This window comes from Cavia porcellus, unplaced genomic scaffold (assembly GCF_034190915.1).
Source record: "Cavia porcellus strain 051 isolate PalLab524CR breed Dunkin Hartley unplaced genomic scaffold, mCavPor4.1 scaffold_16, whole genome shotgun sequence".
NCBI lineage: Eukaryota > Metazoa > Chordata > Mammalia > Rodentia > Caviidae > Cavia > Cavia porcellus.
Genome location: NW_026947499.1, coordinates 30,260,890 through 30,281,368, shown reverse-complemented (window position 1 = coordinate 30,281,368; position 20,479 = coordinate 30,260,890). Strand labels below are relative to the sequence as shown.

At 52.8% G+C, this 20,479-nt stretch overlaps 1 protein-coding gene across 7 annotated transcripts in view; it reads left to right on the top strand.

The window, feature by feature from the left end:
* The window catches only part of Arvcf (ARVCF delta catenin family member), a 52,976-nt gene that overhangs the window by 28,309 nt on the left and 4,188 nt on the right, over window positions 1–20,479 (top strand). For 2 of the 7 annotated variants that reach the window (XM_023560723.2, XM_023560725.2), the window contains exons 3-11: window positions 4,641–4,868; window positions 12,956–13,114; window positions 13,293–13,819; window positions 14,772–15,271; window positions 15,899–16,082; window positions 16,895–17,012; window positions 17,348–17,519; window positions 18,160–18,177; window positions 19,223–19,294. In XM_023560723.2, coding sequence (XP_023416491.1) covers window positions 4,659–4,868; window positions 12,956–13,114; window positions 13,293–13,819; window positions 14,772–15,271; window positions 15,899–16,082; window positions 16,895–17,012; window positions 17,348–17,519; window positions 18,160–18,177; window positions 19,223–19,294 — 1,960 coding nt within the window. In that variant the 5' untranslated portion in view covers window positions 4,641–4,658. Of the gene's footprint in view, window positions 1–4,640; window positions 4,869–8,136; window positions 8,436–11,351; window positions 11,452–12,955; window positions 13,115–13,292; window positions 13,820–14,771; window positions 15,272–15,898; window positions 16,083–16,894; window positions 17,013–17,347; window positions 17,520–18,159; window positions 18,178–19,222; window positions 19,295–20,479 lie in introns of those variants that run through there. The other 5 variants (XM_023560726.2, XM_023560727.2, XM_023560729.2 and 2 more) reach the window with 5 other exon arrangements.

Genomic DNA, 20,479 nt, shown 5'->3' with positions numbered 1-20,479 from the left:
GTAAAGCCCTGCCCATTACACCATCTGAAGTGCTCATTGCCTGTCACTCTCAGGCACACTTGAAAAAACCACTATCCTGTGTGGCACTTTTTCAAGGTGACGATGGTGCATCTTTCCTTTACAGTTCAATGTGTTGCTGAGAGACTGAGAATAGCACCCTCATCCTCAAACCTTTCATTGTCTGCCAGAGATCCTGTGGTCCCGACCTTCAGCACAGATGAAAGTGGCCTCTGCCTCATTGAGAGATAGGCCATAGGCCTCCTATTTCACCTTGTCTTCAGTTTGGGCACAGTGACTGTTCTTGTGGACTTGGCTCAGAGGTATCTGAAGCTTTAAGCACCATCTGACTCCAGTATGAGCAACAGGATAATGTTAACAAATAGGGCTCCCACAAGTCCTGGTCAACTGGTGTAGGGAATAAACTCCTGACAAGGCTGCGGGCAGGACAGAGGCAGCTCTCACGAGGCCTTTCCAGCCAGAAAAAGTGGGTTTTGGCTGTTAGGCCACTTGCTGGTACCATGCCCTCCTCAGCATGGGCACAGTATAGTGTAGAGCATAGGAGGAGGCTCAATGTTCCTAGTCCCCTGCTAGCTTTGATAGGTGACTGGCAAAAGCACAGGATTGGAGCCCAGCCCCATCTGCCCCCCTGCTGGCTGATTCTTAGGAAATTCCTTTAATTCTTTAACCCAGATTGTACTCTGGCCCCATAATTTGATTTTCCAGAGCAGAACTTTGGCTGGACTCCTTCTGAGGAGGAATGTCTGGGTCAGCAAGAAGATGTCAATGTCGGTTTTGGTTTCAAGGGAAAGATTCAGCTTCTGTCTCACATTCTTCTGATGGTGTCTTTGTCTTGCTATTAGAACCAGCCTTGATTGCATTTACTTTGACAGGCATGTGGCATGGGCTTAACCTTTCAGGAGTGTTAAACAGCTTGGACATTAATGGCTGTCCCAACCACCTATCCATCCATATGTCTAACTATACATTCACTCTATCATCTGTTCTCCCCATTTGTCCAGCCTCCAGCCATTCTATTTTGTCTAAACTTCTACCCAACTTTTTATCCATCTACCCACCATCTGCCCACCTGTCCATATGCCTGTCTAACTAACTGTCCTTTCATTGACCCTTCATCCTTTCATATAAATATCTCCTCACCCTCCTGTGTACATACCTGTTCTCTCTCCATTCATTCCCCCTTCCATTCAGCCTTCTATTGCCCCATTCCTTCCTCCACCCAACCACTAATCCATCCCTCCCTTCCCCCCCCTCCAACCCATCTTCTTATCTGTTCATCCATAAATCTACTGTTCCTCCATTCATCTATCTGTCTTTCCATCCCCCATCATCCCACCTGCCCAATCCATTTACCCAACTGTTGGTCTGTCCCCTAGCCTGGCTATTTGTGGTTTACTCTTACTCCCATCTCCCTCTTTAAGTCCCTATGGCCTGAGCATTTTGTTTTGCCTCCTAGGCTTCTTCCCTTGTGTCACCCCCTGTATCCAAGAGTTGTCTTTGGTCTCATAAGGGGCATTTATACTGAGTGTCTTTTATGCTGAGACTCACCTGTCTCTTTTCTTTTGCAGGTGAGTTTTCCAGGGTTTAATCTCAGTCCTGATCTTCCCAACTCCTCTCACAGGTTCCCGATGTTTTTTGGCCTGGAGATCCATGTCCTCTTGGTCCTGCTATGTCATTACTTGTGGAACCCCTGTTGTCATTCTTTACTGCTAAATCAGTATCATGAATAGCCATGTTTTGAAAGAAGTGGGTTCCACAGAGGAAAGTGTGTGGCTGTTGCTGTGGTCTGGGTGGGGTTGTAGGGACCCAGCCTGTAGGCACTGAGTACTTTACCAGATGCATAGAAGTAATGACGTGGGCTAGAGTGGACCCACAACATTAAACTTCTCTGCCTAGCTGCTAGGTGCTTCGTGCTCCCTCACTGCAGGATATCTGGAGCCTACCCCAGGCAGAAAGTACAGTTCTATGCCCTAAACTCTAGGTAGGAAAAATTTTACGAAGTCTTCTTGGTTGATCTTAAAAATTCATATGCATTTTGCTTTCCATGACATCGCATATTTATTGTTTCAGTACAAAAATAGCATTTTGAGTTGTCATCCAAAAAAGATGTCTTTTGGGGTGCTGGGCCTGGGTCACCTGTATCCACATATGTTCCTGTGTATAGACTTGGAGCCAGCATATTTCAGGTACTGGGTGTCCCCTGCTCTACCTGAATGCTTACAGTCTTTAGGGCTCAGAGCATACCCTGGGGTAGATAGAGAGTGCACTGGGACCAGAGCAGACAGCAGGGGCCCAGCACTCTGGTCTCTGTTGTCTTGTGGGTGTTGCCATTCTGGCCAGAATGATGTTACCCGGGAGACACACAGTCATTTCTTACTAAGTGAACTGAATTGGGCAGTGGGAAAGCCAGTGTGGTGTTTGGCCACCTCCTCACTGTGGCCTCAGAATTCTGGGCTCCCAGCCAGCCTCCAACTAAAGCCAGCAGGCCCCCTTCAGCCAGGGCCTCTTTGGACCTCAGAACCAACGGCATGCTTGGCTTAGGGGGACAGGGCGCTGAGGGCTGTCTGTAGCTCAGACCTGCTCCTGCTAGATGGGGCTGGTACAGTAGGATAGAACCAGAGCTCAGGCAAAATTCTGTATCTCTGCACAAGAAAGAAAGGAAGCTACACCTTGTCCACAAGGCCAACAGTTGTCTTATGGGTCCTCATTTCCACTGAGGGGCAGTGTCCTAGTCCCTTCTGCCTTTGGGTTCTCAGTCTCAGTTGAGATGGGCCAACTCTGCAAACAAGACTCTGCTGATGGTTCAGGTGACCTGGTTCCTGCCATAGACTCTGGCTCTCCCAAAAAGGAAGATCTTACCATATTCGTTCGGGGACCAATACCAGTCCTAGCCTATACAGACATAGGGCCTACTGGGTGTGCCCAGGCCGGGCCTATGAGCTGACAGTTATTTATTTTTTTTTTTTTTGCACCCCCGCCCCCTGAGCTGACAGTTATACACAGGAGGCCCCAGTGACCATGCTGTGCTAGTTGTCCCTATATGCCATGGTGTCCACAGGACCCAGTCTCCACCTTACTCCGCAGCCCAGTGGTGGTTACCATCTCTGACTACAGTTTTTTTCATTTTGTCCTAACAGCTCCTTTTCCCACACTGGAATCCCTGAAGAGTCATATTAAGAGTTTTATTTGTGTCACAGGTACAAGGAAAATGAAAAGCATCTGTTAAGGCCTACATTGGTCTCTTGCCCTCATTGGCCCTTAGTTTCTCCAAGTTGTCATGGTGGGGTTGGCCCCATGATGTCCCTTCACCTCTGAGGTGCACCATGTTTCTAGCCTAGCAAGCACTGGTCTGGCCAAGCCCAGTAGTGGCCCTTCCTCTCTCTCTGGGGTTCTGTCCATCCTTGTACTAGGCTTTATCAAGGCCAGTGAATAGAGTGGGTCTCTGTGGGTAGCACTCACTGCATGTGACATCCCTATGGAGGAGCCTCCCCTCCTTAAGCTCAGGCTGTGTATTGGTGCAGGGGTGTAGGATCCAGCACCAAAGTGTTGGCCTCAGTGAGCTGGCATGGGTCCAGCCAGGAGCAAGCCTCAAACAGCACTGGGCATTGAGCCATACACCAATCCCTGAACATTGGGACTGCAGGGCCGTACCCATCCATGATTGTGAACCTCCAGCTGGGCTCTGCATACTTGGCCTGCTTCTTGTTGCCCCTGAAAAACAAACACACTGGCTAGTCAGGAAATAAGCTGTGGAGGAAAAGCACTGGCTCGTTGCTGCTGATGCCATGCCCTGGAACTCTGGTACCCAAAGGGGCAGCACGGGGCCAGGGCCTGGGCAGGCCTGATCCTTGCTGAGTGCTGGGCCCCAGTTTCTTAGGCTCCTGCCCTCTTCTGGCTCAGGTTTCATATATGAGCCACTTATGAACACAGGGGCTCTAAACTTTATGTGGTCCCAGTCAGAACCCCAACCAGGCTTTGACTTGGTTGTCAGTTGGCATGTGAAACCATGCTGGAGTGGCTTAGTGGTGGCTAGACTCTTTGTCCTCAGGCCAGTATTGCTGGTAGTGCCAAGGCAATGATCATTCTATACCTGCCACAGCCTAGATCACTTTGTATTTGATGGCAGTAGGGAAGTTTCTCACTCATTCTCTGCCTGCTGGCTACACCAGTTCTGCCATACCTCCTATGTGGCTGCAGCTGGTCCCTTGCCCTATCTAGATCTCAGTGCCACCTCTGTGATGGTGCTGGGAGGCCCCATGAGATTGAAATGATCCAACATGTGCTGTAGGCAGCAGAGGACTTAGAAAATAGTGAGGCCTTTTTGTAGTAGATCAGTCCCAGTAGGTGCTGAGACACCTACAGTCCACATTGTATTGGGCCTGACAGGAAATGGAGGACCCTGGGCCAGAGCCCTATGCCTCATAGGAAGAGAGAGCTGGCTGCTTCCGGCCAGCTTCAGATTAATGGCTTTTAATTTAGAATTTAATCAATGCAGCTTCCCTCCAGAGAGCTAGATGCTCTATTCTGGGGGGTTGTATGATCTGTGAGTGGGCATGGGTCCTGTGATGTCCTCACCAGCTGCTGCTCTGCTCCCTCTTAAGCATGCTCTTCTTTGCCTGCAGCTGGCCGGCGCCCTGGCCATGGAGGACTGCAACGTGCACTCGGCAGCCAGCATTCTGGCCTCAGTGAAGGAGCAGGAAGCCCGCTTCGAGCGGCTGACCCGGGCACTGGAGCAGGAACGGCGCCACGTTGCCTTGCAGCTAGAACGTGCCCAGCAGCCTGCCATGGGCAGTAGTGGTATGGGCAGTGGGCAGGCCCTGCCAATGGCCTGGCAACAACTAGTTTTGCAGGTAATAGCCCAGTGTACTGGGGAGAGTGAAAATATCCAACTAGGGAAACAATCAAGGGGTCCTGGGTAGACCACAAGCCAGCTTGCAATGGCTTGTTGTAAGACCTGCTGAGGCTTCTGGGAAGGAAAGAAAAGTGGGATATCTAGTGGGTAGAGTTTCACTTGGGTATGTTGGACACTGTATGAATAACAGGTAGGATAGAGCCTGACCCTTAGGCCAGCGTCCCCTACTGAGTGAGCCATCAGGACACAGGCTGCTGGAGAGTGTCTACTCTGGGCAGGTCCTTAAACAGTTTGGAGACATTGAGGATTTTCACTATCCTGGGATCTCCCTGCCACTGTATTCTCCTTCATTGTGTGTAGATCAGCCCCAAAGGAAGTCGTAAGCAAAGCAATAGGTTCTGCTCTAAGTTGAGTTCTGCCAGCAATTAGTGGAAGAGGAGCCCCCTCCTTTTCCAGCTTTGACTTGGCCTGCTTTGTTCTCTTTTCTCTTAATAAAGTGATCCTGTAAGTGGTGCCCACTGGGATCCTTGGCTCCCTAAACTCCTAAACTAGACAGTCACACCCCACTTCCACATATCGCTAGCACCTGCCACATGCCCATCTTCTCTGGTCCTGCTGGGCCCCGAGGAACCATACCCCCAACACATGTGCCAGTAGTTTGGCCTGGCCTGTGCTGGAGACAAAGGGAGCAAAGTGCTGATCTCTGCTGAAGCTGTCCCAGTGGAATAGCCTTGCCAAGCCAGGGCATATGGAGCTCACAAACAAGTTGCCCTTGATTGTTTCCCAGGACCTGGAACAAGTGACTGTTCCCCAAGCTATTTTCTTCTAACACTGGGCAGGTATTATTCCTAAATCCACTTGAAGTCCCTCACACAGAATCACAAGTGCCCAGTTACAACCAAATTAATGTCTCTGAAAGTCCTCAGATCCCCTTTTTTCCCAGCATCTGGTACTTAGTGGTTTCAAGCAGGCAACATAGTGAGCCACAGGAGCCTGGGACTGAGGGAGGTAGGTGTAGGTGCAAAGACCATCTCTGCAAATCCCAGACCTTAAATATTCCAAAGGGTGAGGCTTATACCCTAAGCTCTAGAGGGGAAGTAGAACAGCCCAGTTGAGTTACATGGAGACAATGACCCTAAGGCTGCCCTCGGGTTCCAGGCCCGCAGTTCAGCCCTCCCAGGCCGGAACCAGCTGTACTACCCAGCCCACAGAGAAGTGTGGAAAGACAGAGGACACTGGAGGGTCAGTGCCCTAGCAGGAAGACGTTCCCACATTCTGGGGCTGCCCTTGTCTTCTAGGGGTTGAGTCCTGTATGGCATCGGGCCACCACACCTCCTTGCCCTTGATTTTCTCAGGCTGGAATCAGAGAGAGTATATGTTCCCAGAGTGATAGCTGGACTAGCTAGGTTGGGATGCTGGAAGAGGCACCAGCTGCCCAGGTTCAGCTGCGTCAAGGCCAAACATGATTCCGAGATTAATCTCAGCAGTGACCTATGTCTGAGCCACAGGTCAGAGGTAGGGTCTGAGAGCTTGGGAGCAGTGACAAGGTAGGTAGCTGGGGGTCAGGACTGGGGAGTCCTAAAGCCCATGATGGTTGCCATGCCACGTGCCCAGGATCTTGTTCCCTTTCCTTCCTTCCGCAAACATGCACCAGGAGTAGAGCTGACCCTCTGCTAGTGGAGGAGGATGCCTGTAGGGCCTCCCCACCTTAGTTGAGTATGTTGTAGGGACACTAGTAGTTGGTGAAATTGGGAAGACAGAACCAGCTTTAAGGTAAAGTTATAAGGTCATATTCTCTAAGAGTAGTGTATTCTCCTACTCCCTGGCCTGTGTGGGTCCATGCAGGGCTGATGTAACTGAGGCTCAGAAGTACATATAGTGGGCACCTGGAGTTCTTGAGCAGGTGGTGTAACTGAGGCTCAGAAATGCATATAGTGGACACCCAGAGTTCTTTTTTTTTAAATTTTATTTAAAGAAAGACTAAACAAAACAAAATGGGTAGAAATAGTACATATGTTCAGAGAAAAAAATAGTAAGAAATCACTAGTGTTTACATACTGTCCTTTTACAAATAGTTGATCAAGATACAAAAGTGGAACATATAAAGTGGGAATTCAAACAGCAAGACTGCAAACAGTTCTGTTCAACTATCCAACAAAAACTTAGTAACATGGACACCCAGAGTTCTTGAGGCTGTGTGTCTTCTGTGCAGGGTATACCATGGAAGTAGAATGCGACTTTAGGGCAGGGTCACTTTTTTCAAGTGGAATCAGGGAGAGAGGCAGGCTAGTGCCCTTCTTACTGGACCCACTGTCTTCCCAGGACTAACTCTGTGTATCTCAGAACTGTTTTCATTATTCATGATGCTTGAACCATTGGTTTACCCTTATGGAATTCTTTTTTTTTGAGACAGGGTTTCACTAAGTAATTCATAGCCTTCAACTCAATACGTAGCTCAGGCTGGCCTCAAACTCACAATGATCCTCCTGCTTCAGCTGCCTAGTGCTGGGATTACCTGCATGAGCCATTATGGCTGGCATTAGGATACCTTTATGGGGAATGACCCAGGAAGGTATCTCCAACCTGTCCTTCCCCCAATCCACTATACCCATACCCCGCCAGCAGTGTCAGACTCTCCAGGTGTGGCCACTGAGGGATTGGGGGTTGGGTGGGGTACACCTTGGTAGGAGAAGCCCTTCATTATTGGCATCTGTGATCCACCCTCCTGCCTGCCAGCCACTTCTGAGGAGATCAAATGCATAGAAGAGAGGGTCTAAAGCAGGCTTAGTCCCCAGGACTTTATTGAGGTACAAAACCAGAAAGATTAAGTATCTTACCCAGGGTCACTCAAGAATTGTCTCCTGTCTGGGTTGACCCAGTCTGACACCGGGCTTCTGTGTCTTGTCAGGGGAAAACAAACGAAATTGAGTCTTCCAACAGCTATTCACTAGGTCCTCATTAAACTCTGCGGAGGCTCATGTGGAGTGGAGGCCAGGCAGAGCCTAGAGGCCTTAAGAAACCTTGCAGTGCTGACAGTGCCATAACTACTGTCTCATCAGCCAAGGGAAACTGAGTCACAGGATGAGTGGCTTGTGCCAGTGAAAGTGGCTTCCCCAGCTGCTCTCTGCTTTTTAGGAACTCAGTTTCCCCAACTCTACAGGCAGAGCGGCATGTGTGCTTATTTACTGAGGGTACCCGACGCCTGGGAAGGATTAAAGTCATTGGGCTGGAAGATGTCACTGCTTGGGGGAGGAGCCAGACCTCTGCCCGGAACCCTGGAGACGGGAGTCTGCTAGGCTGCTGAGCCCCGCCCCGGCCGGCGCGGTGGTGGGGGGCAGGACCCCGCCCCCGCCGGCGTTGGGGGCAGGACCGTGCCCCGCCCAGTCCGCCTGGGCGCGGCCCCGCCCGATTGGCTGCTCGCCTGGCCGCTGCCGTGTTCGCCCCCGTGGGGAGCAAGACCGCCGAGCTCGGGCGACTGAGGCATTGGAGCCCCTTCCCTACGCCGACGCACCCCGCCGGCTTGCGCCCCCAGACCCGCGGCCAGATGCCAGCCGAACTCAGACAGGTTGGGGGGAACTTGGTTGGGGGCAGGGGACGCCGGGGGTGGGGGGCGCGGCCTTTCCCGCGAAGACCCGCTTTTGTTCCATGGAGAGGCCGACCCAAGGCAGCTATTGTCTGCTCTCCAGGGTCTGGCAGCCGGACCCCGGCGGGGTGGCGGGAGTGAGCACGCCGACCAGGGGTATGTAAGACGGGGCGGGGCCGCGGGTCTTTGGAGCCTAGGCGCTGGGGCCGAGGAGGCCCCCGTGCACTTGGAAAGAGCCAGAAAGGAGCTGGGGGGTGGGGTGGTGGATATACCTCGGCCAGCGCCCAGGACAGGTGGCGGGAAACCCGGGTGTGGGGTGCCTTTCCGAACCGCCTCTCTGTACAGACAGGCTGAATCTGGAGAGAGAAGACTGATTTAGGCCTCCTGCTCCTTGAGAGAGCTTCATTGCCTCCCCTCCTCCTCACCTCCTTTGCGGGTTCCCATTCTTGGGACCTTCCTAGGAGCTTCTGGATCTTTAATGGGCCCTATCTGTCGCGGCGGCAGCGCACGGGAAGGGAGGAGGTGGAGGCTGGCCCTGCCCACGTGTAGAGGCAGGAGGGGTCTCTGTGCAAAACTGGGCTGTTGGCCTCCCTGTCTGTACTCTACTCAGAGGAGGCGGGGTTCAGTAATAATCAGGAAATCTGAGGCTTAATGGAGGGTAGGCACTCAAAAGACCCCTTGTGGTGGGCGTGAATTCTCACACCTGCCTACCTAGTTCCCCAGGACCCTGTTTTGCTGCTCTCTAGTATGGCCTGTAAGTCTGACTGCCCCAAAGATGAAGCTACTCATGGAGAAGGATTTATGATCACAATGTGATTAGGTTTAGGGAAGCTGAAGTAGGTGACAGCTTGCTTCCCAAGCCTGCTGTTCCTACCTTCTGGGCACAAGATGCTCCTTGGCCTTCCAGCCACTCTGCAAGGGACCACCTCAGGGTGCACAACCCTTGGCAGGAACCCTGGAGAGTGAGCTCCAGGTTCCTAAGGACTGGGCAGAGGCTGTGAGCACCACAGAAGGGAAGGTGTTTTGTGGTGGCCAAGGTCTTGCTGCCTGGCAGGAGATGCTAACCTGACTCATCCTGCACTCTACCTTAGGGTTGAGGAAGTTAGAACTGTTACTCCTCCATTCCTTTATCCATCCAGTAGTGGCCATTCTAAGGCTTCTGAGGGCCTGCCCCAGAAAGTGTGGGCTCCGAATATGTAGCCTTGCTTTAACGTGTGGCTTGCATATGCAGGGGCCCTTGCACAAGCTGGATGCTAATCTGTGAAGTGCACAGTCCTTTGTGCTTTGCTCCATGATCTTGTTTTTCTGCTTCCCATGTTCCTTAGATCTGGTTGCATAAGTGGACCTGGCCACCTGGGCCCTTTCAGTGTCTGTAGGAGGAAGAGCTCCAGGTGTCTGGCAGGATCCAGGGTCTCAGGGTGTGCTCAAGAGTAGAGACTGAGCATAGTGCCTGAAAGGGAAAAGGATAAGGATAGGAATAGGGAGGAGTGTTGGTAGATGGTTAGCCAGCACAGTGTGGTAAGGGAGGGCTGGGGTGCTGTGTCCAGGACCTAACAGGGTAAAGAGGAAATAGTCCAAAGTCAGATCTTGAGCAGTACTGATGTGGGGCTGCATAGCCAGGATCCTTGAGAATGAACTGGCCTAGACAGATGGATGTGAGATGGGGAGCCTAGAAAAAGACATCCCAGCTGGTACCTTCTGCTGACTTCTGATTGTGTGGTGGTTAATAGCTTACTATCTCATGAACCCCCACACCTAGGAAGCTGTTACAGAGCCTGAGCCACCAGTTGATTATTGTCTAGAATAGGCCTCAGTTTACCTATTTGCCACTAGCTCTGGGACGCCCAATAGTGGATGTTTGTGTGGATGATTGAGCTAACTGGTACTCCATCCTTGCATATTGAGAGTACATGTCAAAGACTTGCATGGATAAGGGTCTCCACAGTGGGTGAAGACAAAAGAAACAGGTACTCAGATACATGCTTCTTGGAGCAGTAGGTGTTGTACACTGGACGTGGTGTTAGGAGACCCATATTCCTTTATGTGGGCCTGTGTGCCAGGCTGGGTGTGCATAAACTAGTAAATATGGGTGTGTTTCTAAGGGATCAGATACATGTGTGTTTGAATGTGTCTAGATCCTAGTACCTGTATGTGTGCCATGGCATGTGTAACAAGCCTGGGCTTTCTTGAGAGCACCGGATGACTCTCCCTCCCCCTGGGTGAAGTCATTGCCCATTTTTAGCTCCCTGAGGTCATTTGCCAGCAGGGACTCTTAGGGCTTTGGGATCCCGCTGCCCAGCTTTGGGCTTGAGTGTTAGTAGATGATGTTTCAGGGTTTCTAAAATTTGACTGGGGATCCCTGGTTCTCCTGGACCGCCCCAACTCTGTTCCTGTGTCAGACCCTTACTACAGCCAGGGTGAGAGGAAGAAGCTGGGCTGCAGACTGGCAGTGAGGTATCATAATGTCTTTCCTCTTTCCATTTGTCCTACTGCCTCACCATAGAGAAGAGGGCTCTTTGCTGAGTATTTAATGTATGCAAAGATATGCAAATCTACGAAGGGCCCCTGGCCCACTGGCAGAGTGTCCTAGGCAACCCATCGCTTCAGTCTTACGCTTCTCCCTACTCCACGGCCAGGAATGCAATCTTTCAGTGCCTGATCCACCATGTTGGAGTCCTGATTAGACCCCAGGACTCATCAGAGAGGGCTGAGGCCTGATGTGCAGTTGCCAAATACAGATGAAGCAACCCAAGTCCCAGCAGGTCACTTACCCCTTGTTTACTCCTATTCTGGAGCTGTCTTGACTTCTTAGTACCCTTGGAGAAGAGCCCAAGTCACCCTGCCTGGCAGCCTGCCAGTTGTCCCCACTCTGGGCCTCAGTATATTTCTCTTTCTCAGGAAACAGGGTCTCCTCTTCCTGGCTAAGTCCCAGAAGTGCATTCCTTCCCATTCTAGGACCAGGATGGTGGTTGTCAAGGCCCTGTCCCTAAGGCATGAGGTGAGATGCAAAGGCTCCTTGGTCACACAAGTACCTAAAATCTCCCACCTGGCAGTTGTGAAGTTCCCCTCTGCCAGCTTCAGTTTCTCTATCCATAAAGTCATTTCTTGTTCTCTAAGGCCTTGCTTGGAGGGAGGAAGACACATTTTTTTGTCTCTACTTTCTCTGTCGCCAGAGCCTGAGGGATGTACCTGTCCTAACATGTTGGTTCAGCCTCCACCCAAACCCCTACAGTGATTCTCTGAGGGTCAGGCATTCCTCCAGGACAAAATTTGCCTGAGGGAGCATCCTGATGTAAAAATCTCTAAAAGCAGACTGTGAGGGTAGTCCCAGGGACCTTGTGTGGCACACCTTCCAAGTCTAGAAAAGGACTCTGGATTCAAGTTGAAGTGTGAACTGCCAACCTTCAGGGCCCAGACAGGAGACCCATCCTGAAAGGGCTCAGGACCTGGGCAACAGATTGGGTATGCCTTCCTGCTGACCTGGTCTTAGCTGCCCAGGAATGTGCTCCCTCCCCACATCCACCCACCACAGCTTGGGTTTCAGCCCCTGCCAGTCCTGGCAGATGCTAATCCTATACTATTGACGTGGTGGGGCCCTGGGGTTAGGGGACCTGAATAGGCAGAGGCCCAGGGACAGACTGTGGCTCTTGGGTCTCCCCTTGCTACTCAGTATAGCAGGGACTGGCTTGTCTTCTTTAAGCCTCCATTTCTTCACTGGGAAGTCTAGCCAGTGGGCATGTGGACCTTATGAGGGCCTCATTCAAGAACTGTCCTGCATATAGTTCCTCTATCACCCCTACCCTTTGCAGGAGGATGGCAGTGTGACTATAGCCTGAATGTATTATCTCTAGTCCTTGATATGACATTCAGGATCTCCATCAGGGAGTGCTGGCCTCTGGTCTGAAGTAGGGACAGACCATGCCTACGCCATGCCCCAAGATTGTACAGGCCGGAAGGAACAAAGATATTTTGGTGCTCTGGGTACACAGTGCATCTTGGGAGCTGGATATTTCTGTCCTGCATGGGGGCCTGACTGACCTTAATGGCAGGAGCATGAGTGTGGCCACAAAAGTCAGTGAGCAGTACTGAAACTGCTTTTTGATCATTTGTGCATTGCAGGTTTCTGGGATAGAGCAGGGAGGAGGCCCTAGTAGGAAGTAGACATTGGGAGGACATCCTGTGGGTGCCTGTTGGTTCCTCCTTGGGCTTAGAGGAATCTGAAACAGTGAGTTCAGAGGAGGCCATCCTATGTTTATCTGCCAAACCCAGCCCAAGGAGGCCCTGGGACAGGGGTGGGAAGGTCACCAAGACAGTCAAGACAGTGACCACGAGGACAGTACGCCAGGTGCCTTTGGGTCCAGATGGACTCATTCTGCTGGATGGTGGCCCCCCCCCATCCTAGATGGTATGAACTAATGCAGAGCCTGCCATGTACAGGTACTTGGATTTCAGGGACATAACAGCTGCAGGTCCTGCCCCAACACCTTCCTCTCTACTTCTAGGAGCAGAGCCCAGGCAGCCAGGCATCACTAGCCACGATGCCAGAGGCACCTGAGGTGCTCGAGGAGACAGTGACTGTGGAAGAGGACCCTGGCACACCCACTTCCCATGTGTCCATTGTCACATCTGAAGATGGCACAACCCGGCGCACAGAGACTAAGGTATGGACAGGCCCAGGTGGCAGGCATGCAGGGAGGCAGCCACAGCTGTCCCTCTGCAGAACGGGTATGTGGACCAGCCTCTGGGGCTGCCTTTTGTTTGGGTAGAAATGGAGGTCACCCTGGTTCTGTCCAGACCTCTTGGGCTGCCTAGCCTACCTACCATCTGCCTATCCACCAGGTCACCAAGACAGTCAAGACAGTGACCACGAGGACAGTACGCCAGGTGCCTTTGGGCCCAGATGGACTCTCTCTGTTGGATGGTGGCCCCCCATTTAGCCCTTTTTCTGATAGCCCCCTGGACCGGCATTTCCTGCTACGTGGTGGTGGCCCAGTAGCCACACTTTCCCGAGCCTACCTCAACAGTGGGGGTGGCTTTCCCAATGGCCCTGAGCCTCGTGATGGCCCTAACTATGGCAGCCTATCCCGAGGGCTTGGAGTGCGACCCCCACGCACTGGCCCCCTTGGCTCTGGACCTGGTGATGGGTGTTTTACATTGCCTGGTCGCCGGGAAGCCTTCCCTGTGGGTCCTGAGCCTGGGCCACAGGGTGGCCGCTCTCTGCCTGAGCGTTTCCAGGCAGAGCCCTATGGCTTGGAGGATGACACACGCAGCCTGGCTGCTGATGACGAGGGTGGCCCTGAGCTGGAGCCCGATTATGCCACAGCTACACGGAGGAGACCTGACTGTGGGCGGGGTCTCCGTGCCAGGTGAGCACTCTGTTCCACTTCTGGGAAGTCTGTCTTCCATTCCCTAGCCCAGAGTACCAAGCTGCTGGGACTGAATTGGTCATGCATACTTCAGTTTGAATTAACCTCAGCTTTTCTTCAGGACAGTGGTAAAGACAGGCCCTCAGATGGTAGCAGTCAAGCTGAATGGAAGAGACATTGGTGACAGTGCCTGATACTTGCTTTGCTCCAGCCAGATAGCTATCAAGATCTGAGCATAGGAGACTTGGGGTGTTCTCTGAGCTTCAGGCCCCAGCCTCTGTCTGGTGCTCATTCTCTCCTATGTGCAATAGTATCCATAACCTAGAAATCTAGTCCCTTTGTCAAAGACTCTGAAGAATCAGAATCCTTTGTGCAACATAAGGACAGTACCACAAATTGGGTCTAGATTTCTGTGTGGCTTTGGGCAAATTACCTAACCCTTCTAGTCTCATTCCTTTGCTGGGGAAGGGGTTTAGTGATTTTAATCCATAAGAGCCAAGGACATCTTGTACTCTGTAGGACTGGTGGTTTAGCTGTCCATCACATGATCCTACTGGAATAGTCATATACAGGGATGGTCACAACTCACCTCACATCGGTTACCAGCCAGATAACTTTATGGAAGAGAGTTGGAACCTCTACCCTGTCCCATCATGGATGGATGTTACATGGAAAGACATTTAGCTCCTCGTGACAGGAGTTAGTGAGTTCCCCATTCTGGGAAGGATGTAAGTCTTGATGACTATTGTCTAGGACCCGGGTCTGAGTCATTTCTTGCTGGACTGAGACTGTGACTCTCAGTGCCCAGGCTATGTTCTGGGCTGAGACATAGATGTTTTCCTCTCAGTCCTGCTCTGGGATTCATAATATTCTGGGAAGTGTAATGTGTAGCTCGCAGGGCAGGGCTGGTGGCTGCTGTGAAAGTGTTCACATACCCTGCTTGCCTGCACAGGACCTACGAAGACACAGCAGATGATGCTGGTGAGCTGACTGATGAGAGACCCCCATTTCCAGCAACAACAGCACCCCTGGCCCAGCCCGAACGGGGCAGCCTGGGCAGCCTGGACCGGGTGGTTCGGCGTTCGCCTTCAGTGGATAGCACCCGCAAGGAACCACGCTGGAGGGACCCTGAGCTGCCAGAGGTGCTGGCCATGCTGCGGCATCCTGTGGACCCTGTGAAGGCCAATGCAGCTGCTTACCTACAGCATCTGTGTTTCGAGAATGAGGGTGTGAAACGGCGTGTGCGGCAGCTGCGTGGGCTGCCGCTCCTGGTAGCACTGCTGGACCACCCTCGGGCTGAGGTGCGGCGTAGGGCCTGTGGGGCCTTGCGCAACCTCTCCTATGGCCGTGACACTGACAACAAGGCTGCCATCCGAGACTGTGGTGGTGTGCCTGCCCTGGTGCGCTTGCTGCGGGCTGCCCGTGACAACGAGGTCCGTGAGCTAGTCACTGGTGAGTGAGACTGGCTGTGCTTACTCTTCCCTAGGAAAAGAGGAAGGACAGCAAGGCTCAGCCTGAGAGCAGTGAGGCCACAAGGGTGGGTAGCACTCAGCTGGTCAGAAGTCCCTGCTGCTGGAACACCTTGTCCTGGGTGCAGGCATTAGGCCCAAATGCTACGACAGGTCTTTCTTCCATGGGGAGTGGCACTGGGCCCATCAGACAGGTCCCCTCCCCACTTGTCCCTATAATTCTCCCCTCCTTGGTTCCCACCTCATGACAGTGCAGCAGTTAGGACTTACGCTTTGTAGAACCTGAAGGACACGCAGGGGTCGCTGGGGTATTAGTCCTATCCACTAAAGAAACAGAGAATGGGTAGGAAGAAGAGTAGGTGCTATGTTCTCCTGTATACCTCACCCCTTCCTGCCCAGCTTTTGTTACTTTGCTAGCTGCCTATGTGGGCCAGGGCCATAGTTCGGTGGTAGAGCACTTGCCTAGCAGGTGCCTAGGCCCTAGGTTCACTCCCCCGCACCACAAATAAGCAGTGGTAACAGAGCTGTACTAACTTTCTGTGTGGGCTGGGGCACGAGGTGGGAAGTGAACAGGACAATGATCAGTGTGGTGCTTGGTGATACCTCACAGGCACACTGTGGAACCTGTCGTCATATGAACCCCTGAAGATGGTCATTATTGACCATGGCCTGCAGACACTGACACACGAGGTCATCGTGCCCCACTCGGGCTGGGAGCGGGAACCTAATGAGGACTTCAAACCTCGGGATGCTGAGTGGACGACTGTTTTCAAGAACACATCAGGCTGCTTGAGGTGTGGACAGCAGCCACTCTTAGGCTCGTTACCCCCAGTTTGTCTGGGTGCTCTACTGCTCAAGGATGCAGGAGGGAATACCAAAGCCAGTGTGCATACTTGGCCTCATCCTTGGGGATGCCATGTCCCCAGGGTTCAAGATGTCACATAACACAGTGAGCTACCTGAATCTTAGGAGCTTCAGAGCCACATCACAAGTCCTGTGGGAAATGGGCTTGATGGGACTTTCCTCACCCCAAGGGAACCCTCCCAAGGGCTCCCACCTTTGCTGCAGTGCTTGACCAATCCAGCCCTTTCTACTCTCCTGGCACCATGACAGCCAGAGAAGGAAGCAAACCTCTCATCTCCAGTCTGCCTCTGAGACCCTCCACCCTCTATCTGTATACTTTGTAGCCTCTGCTTGCCCCCTCTAATCCTTGGTGGTCCTGTAGAGGTCTCATAGTCAGAGTCCTGCAACCCTATGGTCCTGCCTATCAGTTCATTTTTCTGTGACGCTGTAGGATCCTGACCTCAGGGCAAGTTGGGGCCCAGAACTGCCACTGAGGTGAAGGTGGGCAGAATTGCCTATGCATAGACTCAGGCCTCTTGGGTCCACCTCTGTTCCTTTCCAGTTTGTCGGGGGTTTAGGGATGGTCTAGGCTCCACCTGCTCCACCTTCACTGTGTCTAGGCTGTGGTATTCTGTCCCAGTAGCCTCACTGTGACAGCAGCAGGGCCCACTGTGCAGGAGAAAACAAGCCCAAGGCCAAACATGTGGTGCTGGGGAACTTAGCATGGGGACCAGGGGTCACTAGGCCTGCTCTTGGCCACCAGGAATGTGAGTTCCGATGGTGCTGAGGCCCGGCGGCGACTCCGCGAGTGTGAGGGTCTGGTGGATGCTCTCCTGCATGCTCTGCAGTCGGCCGTGGGCAGGAAGGACACAGATAATAAGGTGGGCACTGACTCACAGCTTCTCACTGAGGGACAGTACAGGAATAGAAACCAAGTCCAGAACCATCTGGGGTGGTTCCGGGTAATGGGAATGTGGATGTGGGCATATCCCACAGTGTATTGGCTACCCAATAGAGCTACATGAGGGGTGGGGTCCCTCCCTGGCAGTTACGTCCTATGTGGATCCCCAGCTCAGACCTTCCTCTCTTGGTATGCTTGGTGCCCTCTGGCAGTGGCCAGTCTTTCCTGAGGTCTGGCTTCATGCATAGGGTCCTGGGATGGTCAGTAGCCCCCATGCCCCATGACCCTGCTCCACCAGGTCACCTCTCCCCACAGTCAGTGGAGAACTGCGTGTGCATCATGCGGAACCTGTCCTACCATGTGCACAAGGAGGTGCCTGATGCTGACAGGTACCAGGAGGCCGAGCCTGGGCCCCCAGGCAGTGCAGCAGGCTCCCAGCGCCGGAGGAGGGATGACGCCAGCTGCTTTGGTGGCAAGAAGGCCAAAGGTGGGTGGGTTATACTGGGGATACTCCTCAAGACACCCACCCCATGCAAAAGTCTCCCTATGTCTATGGCGGATGAACACAGAGGACATCTGGTCATCTCCCAAGGGGCAAGTCAGGAAACTGAGCTAAGAATGGTGTGTTGCCAGGTCACACTGGGTCACACTGTCAGTGGGTTAGTGTTTAGACCCAAGCTCAGCTTTCCCCTCTATAATGGTGGCCCCCACAGGGTGTCCACGTGACCCTGCTAGACTCTGTCCCTGAATTTTGGGGAAGTGCTCTGTGGGCCTGTGAGTGTGGAAAGTGCCACAGGTGACCCAGAGCTTGCAGGCCCTGATAAGTCCCATTTGTACCTGGGTGAGGCCCTTGCTGCACACCATCCCTTTGGTATCTGCAGGGTGCAGGATTGAGCAACTTCCGTCCCCCCAGCACTGGTGGAACCTGACCACCTCCTTCACCTGTTCTTCTGAGCCCATCCTCTCCTTCCCTGTCCTGTGGGTGGTAACTCAGCCCTAGAATGTTTAAGGTCATTTCCACATCCCACCTGCTTGACCCAGGGCATGCAGTGGGAACATAAGAGCATGGGGAGGGTGCACCTGCTCAGGTTCATCTCCTCTCTCTTGTGCTTCCTTCGGCTGTCCAGAGGAGTGGTTCCATCAAGGTGAGTCCCTGTTTGTCCTGCTGTCCAGGACTAGCAGGTGCAGTGGGTACCAGGGAGATGTCTGTCCCTAATTACTTAGGCAGTTATTTCCATGACAACTGCAGCACAGCTGGTGTAGTGGGCTCCTGGGATGCCTTCCAGCCTCAAGGCACTGCCCCACCCCCAGCCCCATTAGAAGGCCATCTCCATGACAACTGGGGACCTGACAAATACAAGAATGTGCGCCCTGGGCTGCTGGGGTGGCTGCAGAGCTGCCTCCTGTACCCAGACTTAGCTTCCTAGTCTTCCTATATAGCAGCAGCACATAGTGGGCAGGACCTAGGGTATGTTCATACCCAGAACAGCAGCAGGTGAAAGGGGTTACTCTGGTGGAAGGGGTGGTATATCCTTAGATACGAGGATACATAAAGGTCCAATGAGGATGGGCAGGGCAGGGGCCGAGGTCATCTTACCCCCCCCCCTTGCCAGTCTTACAGAGTTACCCTCAGCTGAGATGTGGGTGGTGGCTGGAGACTGCTTACTGTTGTGGAGGAATGCAAGTGTTTTGTGGAACTACTTTAGTGACTTGGCCTGGATATGGGGTTTTTTCTGCCTCAGAGGCAAGTTTCCCTTTGTATTAGACTCTTAGTCCCAGCCTTGCCTTGCTGTGAGACCTCAGTAAGTCCTGTCCCTGTCAACTCGAGTCTGCTTCTACCTACCACTCAGCTTATGTTTCTGGTTTTTCTCACTTTATAGACCTGACAGACACTTAGGAGATGCAGGGTGTGTGTTATAGCTCCCAGCACCTGATGAAAGATGTGCCCCAGTTACTCAGGACAGGGCCAAGATGCCCCCAGGTCCCACTGCACCACTACCCTATCCTGGCAGTTTGCCTGTCTGAACTCTGAGAATGATGCTTTATTCCTAGGGCCTTCTGGTGCCCAAGGCTGTCACAAAGATGCTATTTGGGCTCTGGGCAGGAGAGGGCTGTGTCTAACCCCTTTCCTTCCGTATATTCTTGCTTCCTGTGGAATCCACCTCACCTCCCACCACCCTTCCATTCCAGGCAAGAAGGATAATGAGATGGACCGGAACTTTGACACGCTGGACTTGCCCAAGCGAACTGAGGCTGCCAAAGGTGAGTGGGCAGGGGAGAGCCAGCACCAGCAGGTGTGCTTGGGTCCAGGACCAGCCAGATGGTGAGGGTTTTTGCCATCAGGATCAGGCCCATACAGGTGGGGTTCTCTGATGGATGATCCAGTCTTGGGTACCTCCTGAGAGTTCCCACAGGTCAGCAAGGCCCACAGGTCTTTTCAGGCAGGGTAGGTGGGACGAGTGACTAGACTCTTGCGCAGTTACTCAGTAGGTGAGAAGTGGGCCAGTAGGAGGAAAGGACCCCATGAAAGCAGGTACTCAGTGTCACTCTAAGGCGGCTGAGAGCTGGGAAGTCGTGGAGAATTTTAGGCAGAGGCAGGGGCAAGTGACTCATTTCCTTGTCCCGTTGTTTGCTGGACAATGCACTGGCCATTGTGCTGAGTACTGAGAACCAGCCTGAGAGAGAAAACTATCATGGAGGAGCCCAGCGAGTTCTGCCAGTCAGAATAGCTCAGGTGTACCCAAGTAGGGGTCTGTGGGGTACTTTCAGGCAAACCTGTACAAATGTGATAAGAAGGGAATGGTGCTTGGAGAATTTGTGGGGCAGGATGCCCAGCAGGTTAGAGCAGAGGGAGTATGGGATGTGAGAAGTAGGGAAAGGGGGTGAAATGGGTGGGAGGACAGGAAGGGGAGCCAAGAAGAAGCCCCAGAGTAGGATCAGACTGGCATGGAAGGCATCCTGGGCCCATGTGTGGAACCCATGCAGGGCACCATCTCGAGTCAGCCATTTAGCCAGGCTGGCCTCTAAGACTAAGAATCTTAACTGGTTTCTGGAAGGGCAGGTCTTGTTGCTAGGGATGGGACTCTGACTTCAGTCTCACAGGCATAGCGGTTCTATGTTACCAGGGAAGGACCTGTTGCTAGGGGTGGACCCATGGCTGCAGTTTCTGTGTACTGGAGCGGGATCCAGGTATAGGGGAGCAGTCCGGTTGCTGCTGCTTTCTACATCCCAGGCTTCCTGAATGCTAAGGCTGCTAGTCCTATTTCTTTGGCAGCAGGGTTGAGAAACCTATTGCTGAGCCTCAGTTTACTACTCTGTGAACTGGGAATGCTTTCCCTTTTGGGTGGCTATAAGAGAGGGCTATTGGTAATAAATACACCTTCACTGCTCCACACCCACCTTGGCCCCACCTCTGGGAGTACTGTGGATGGGGGTGAGGAATTGAAG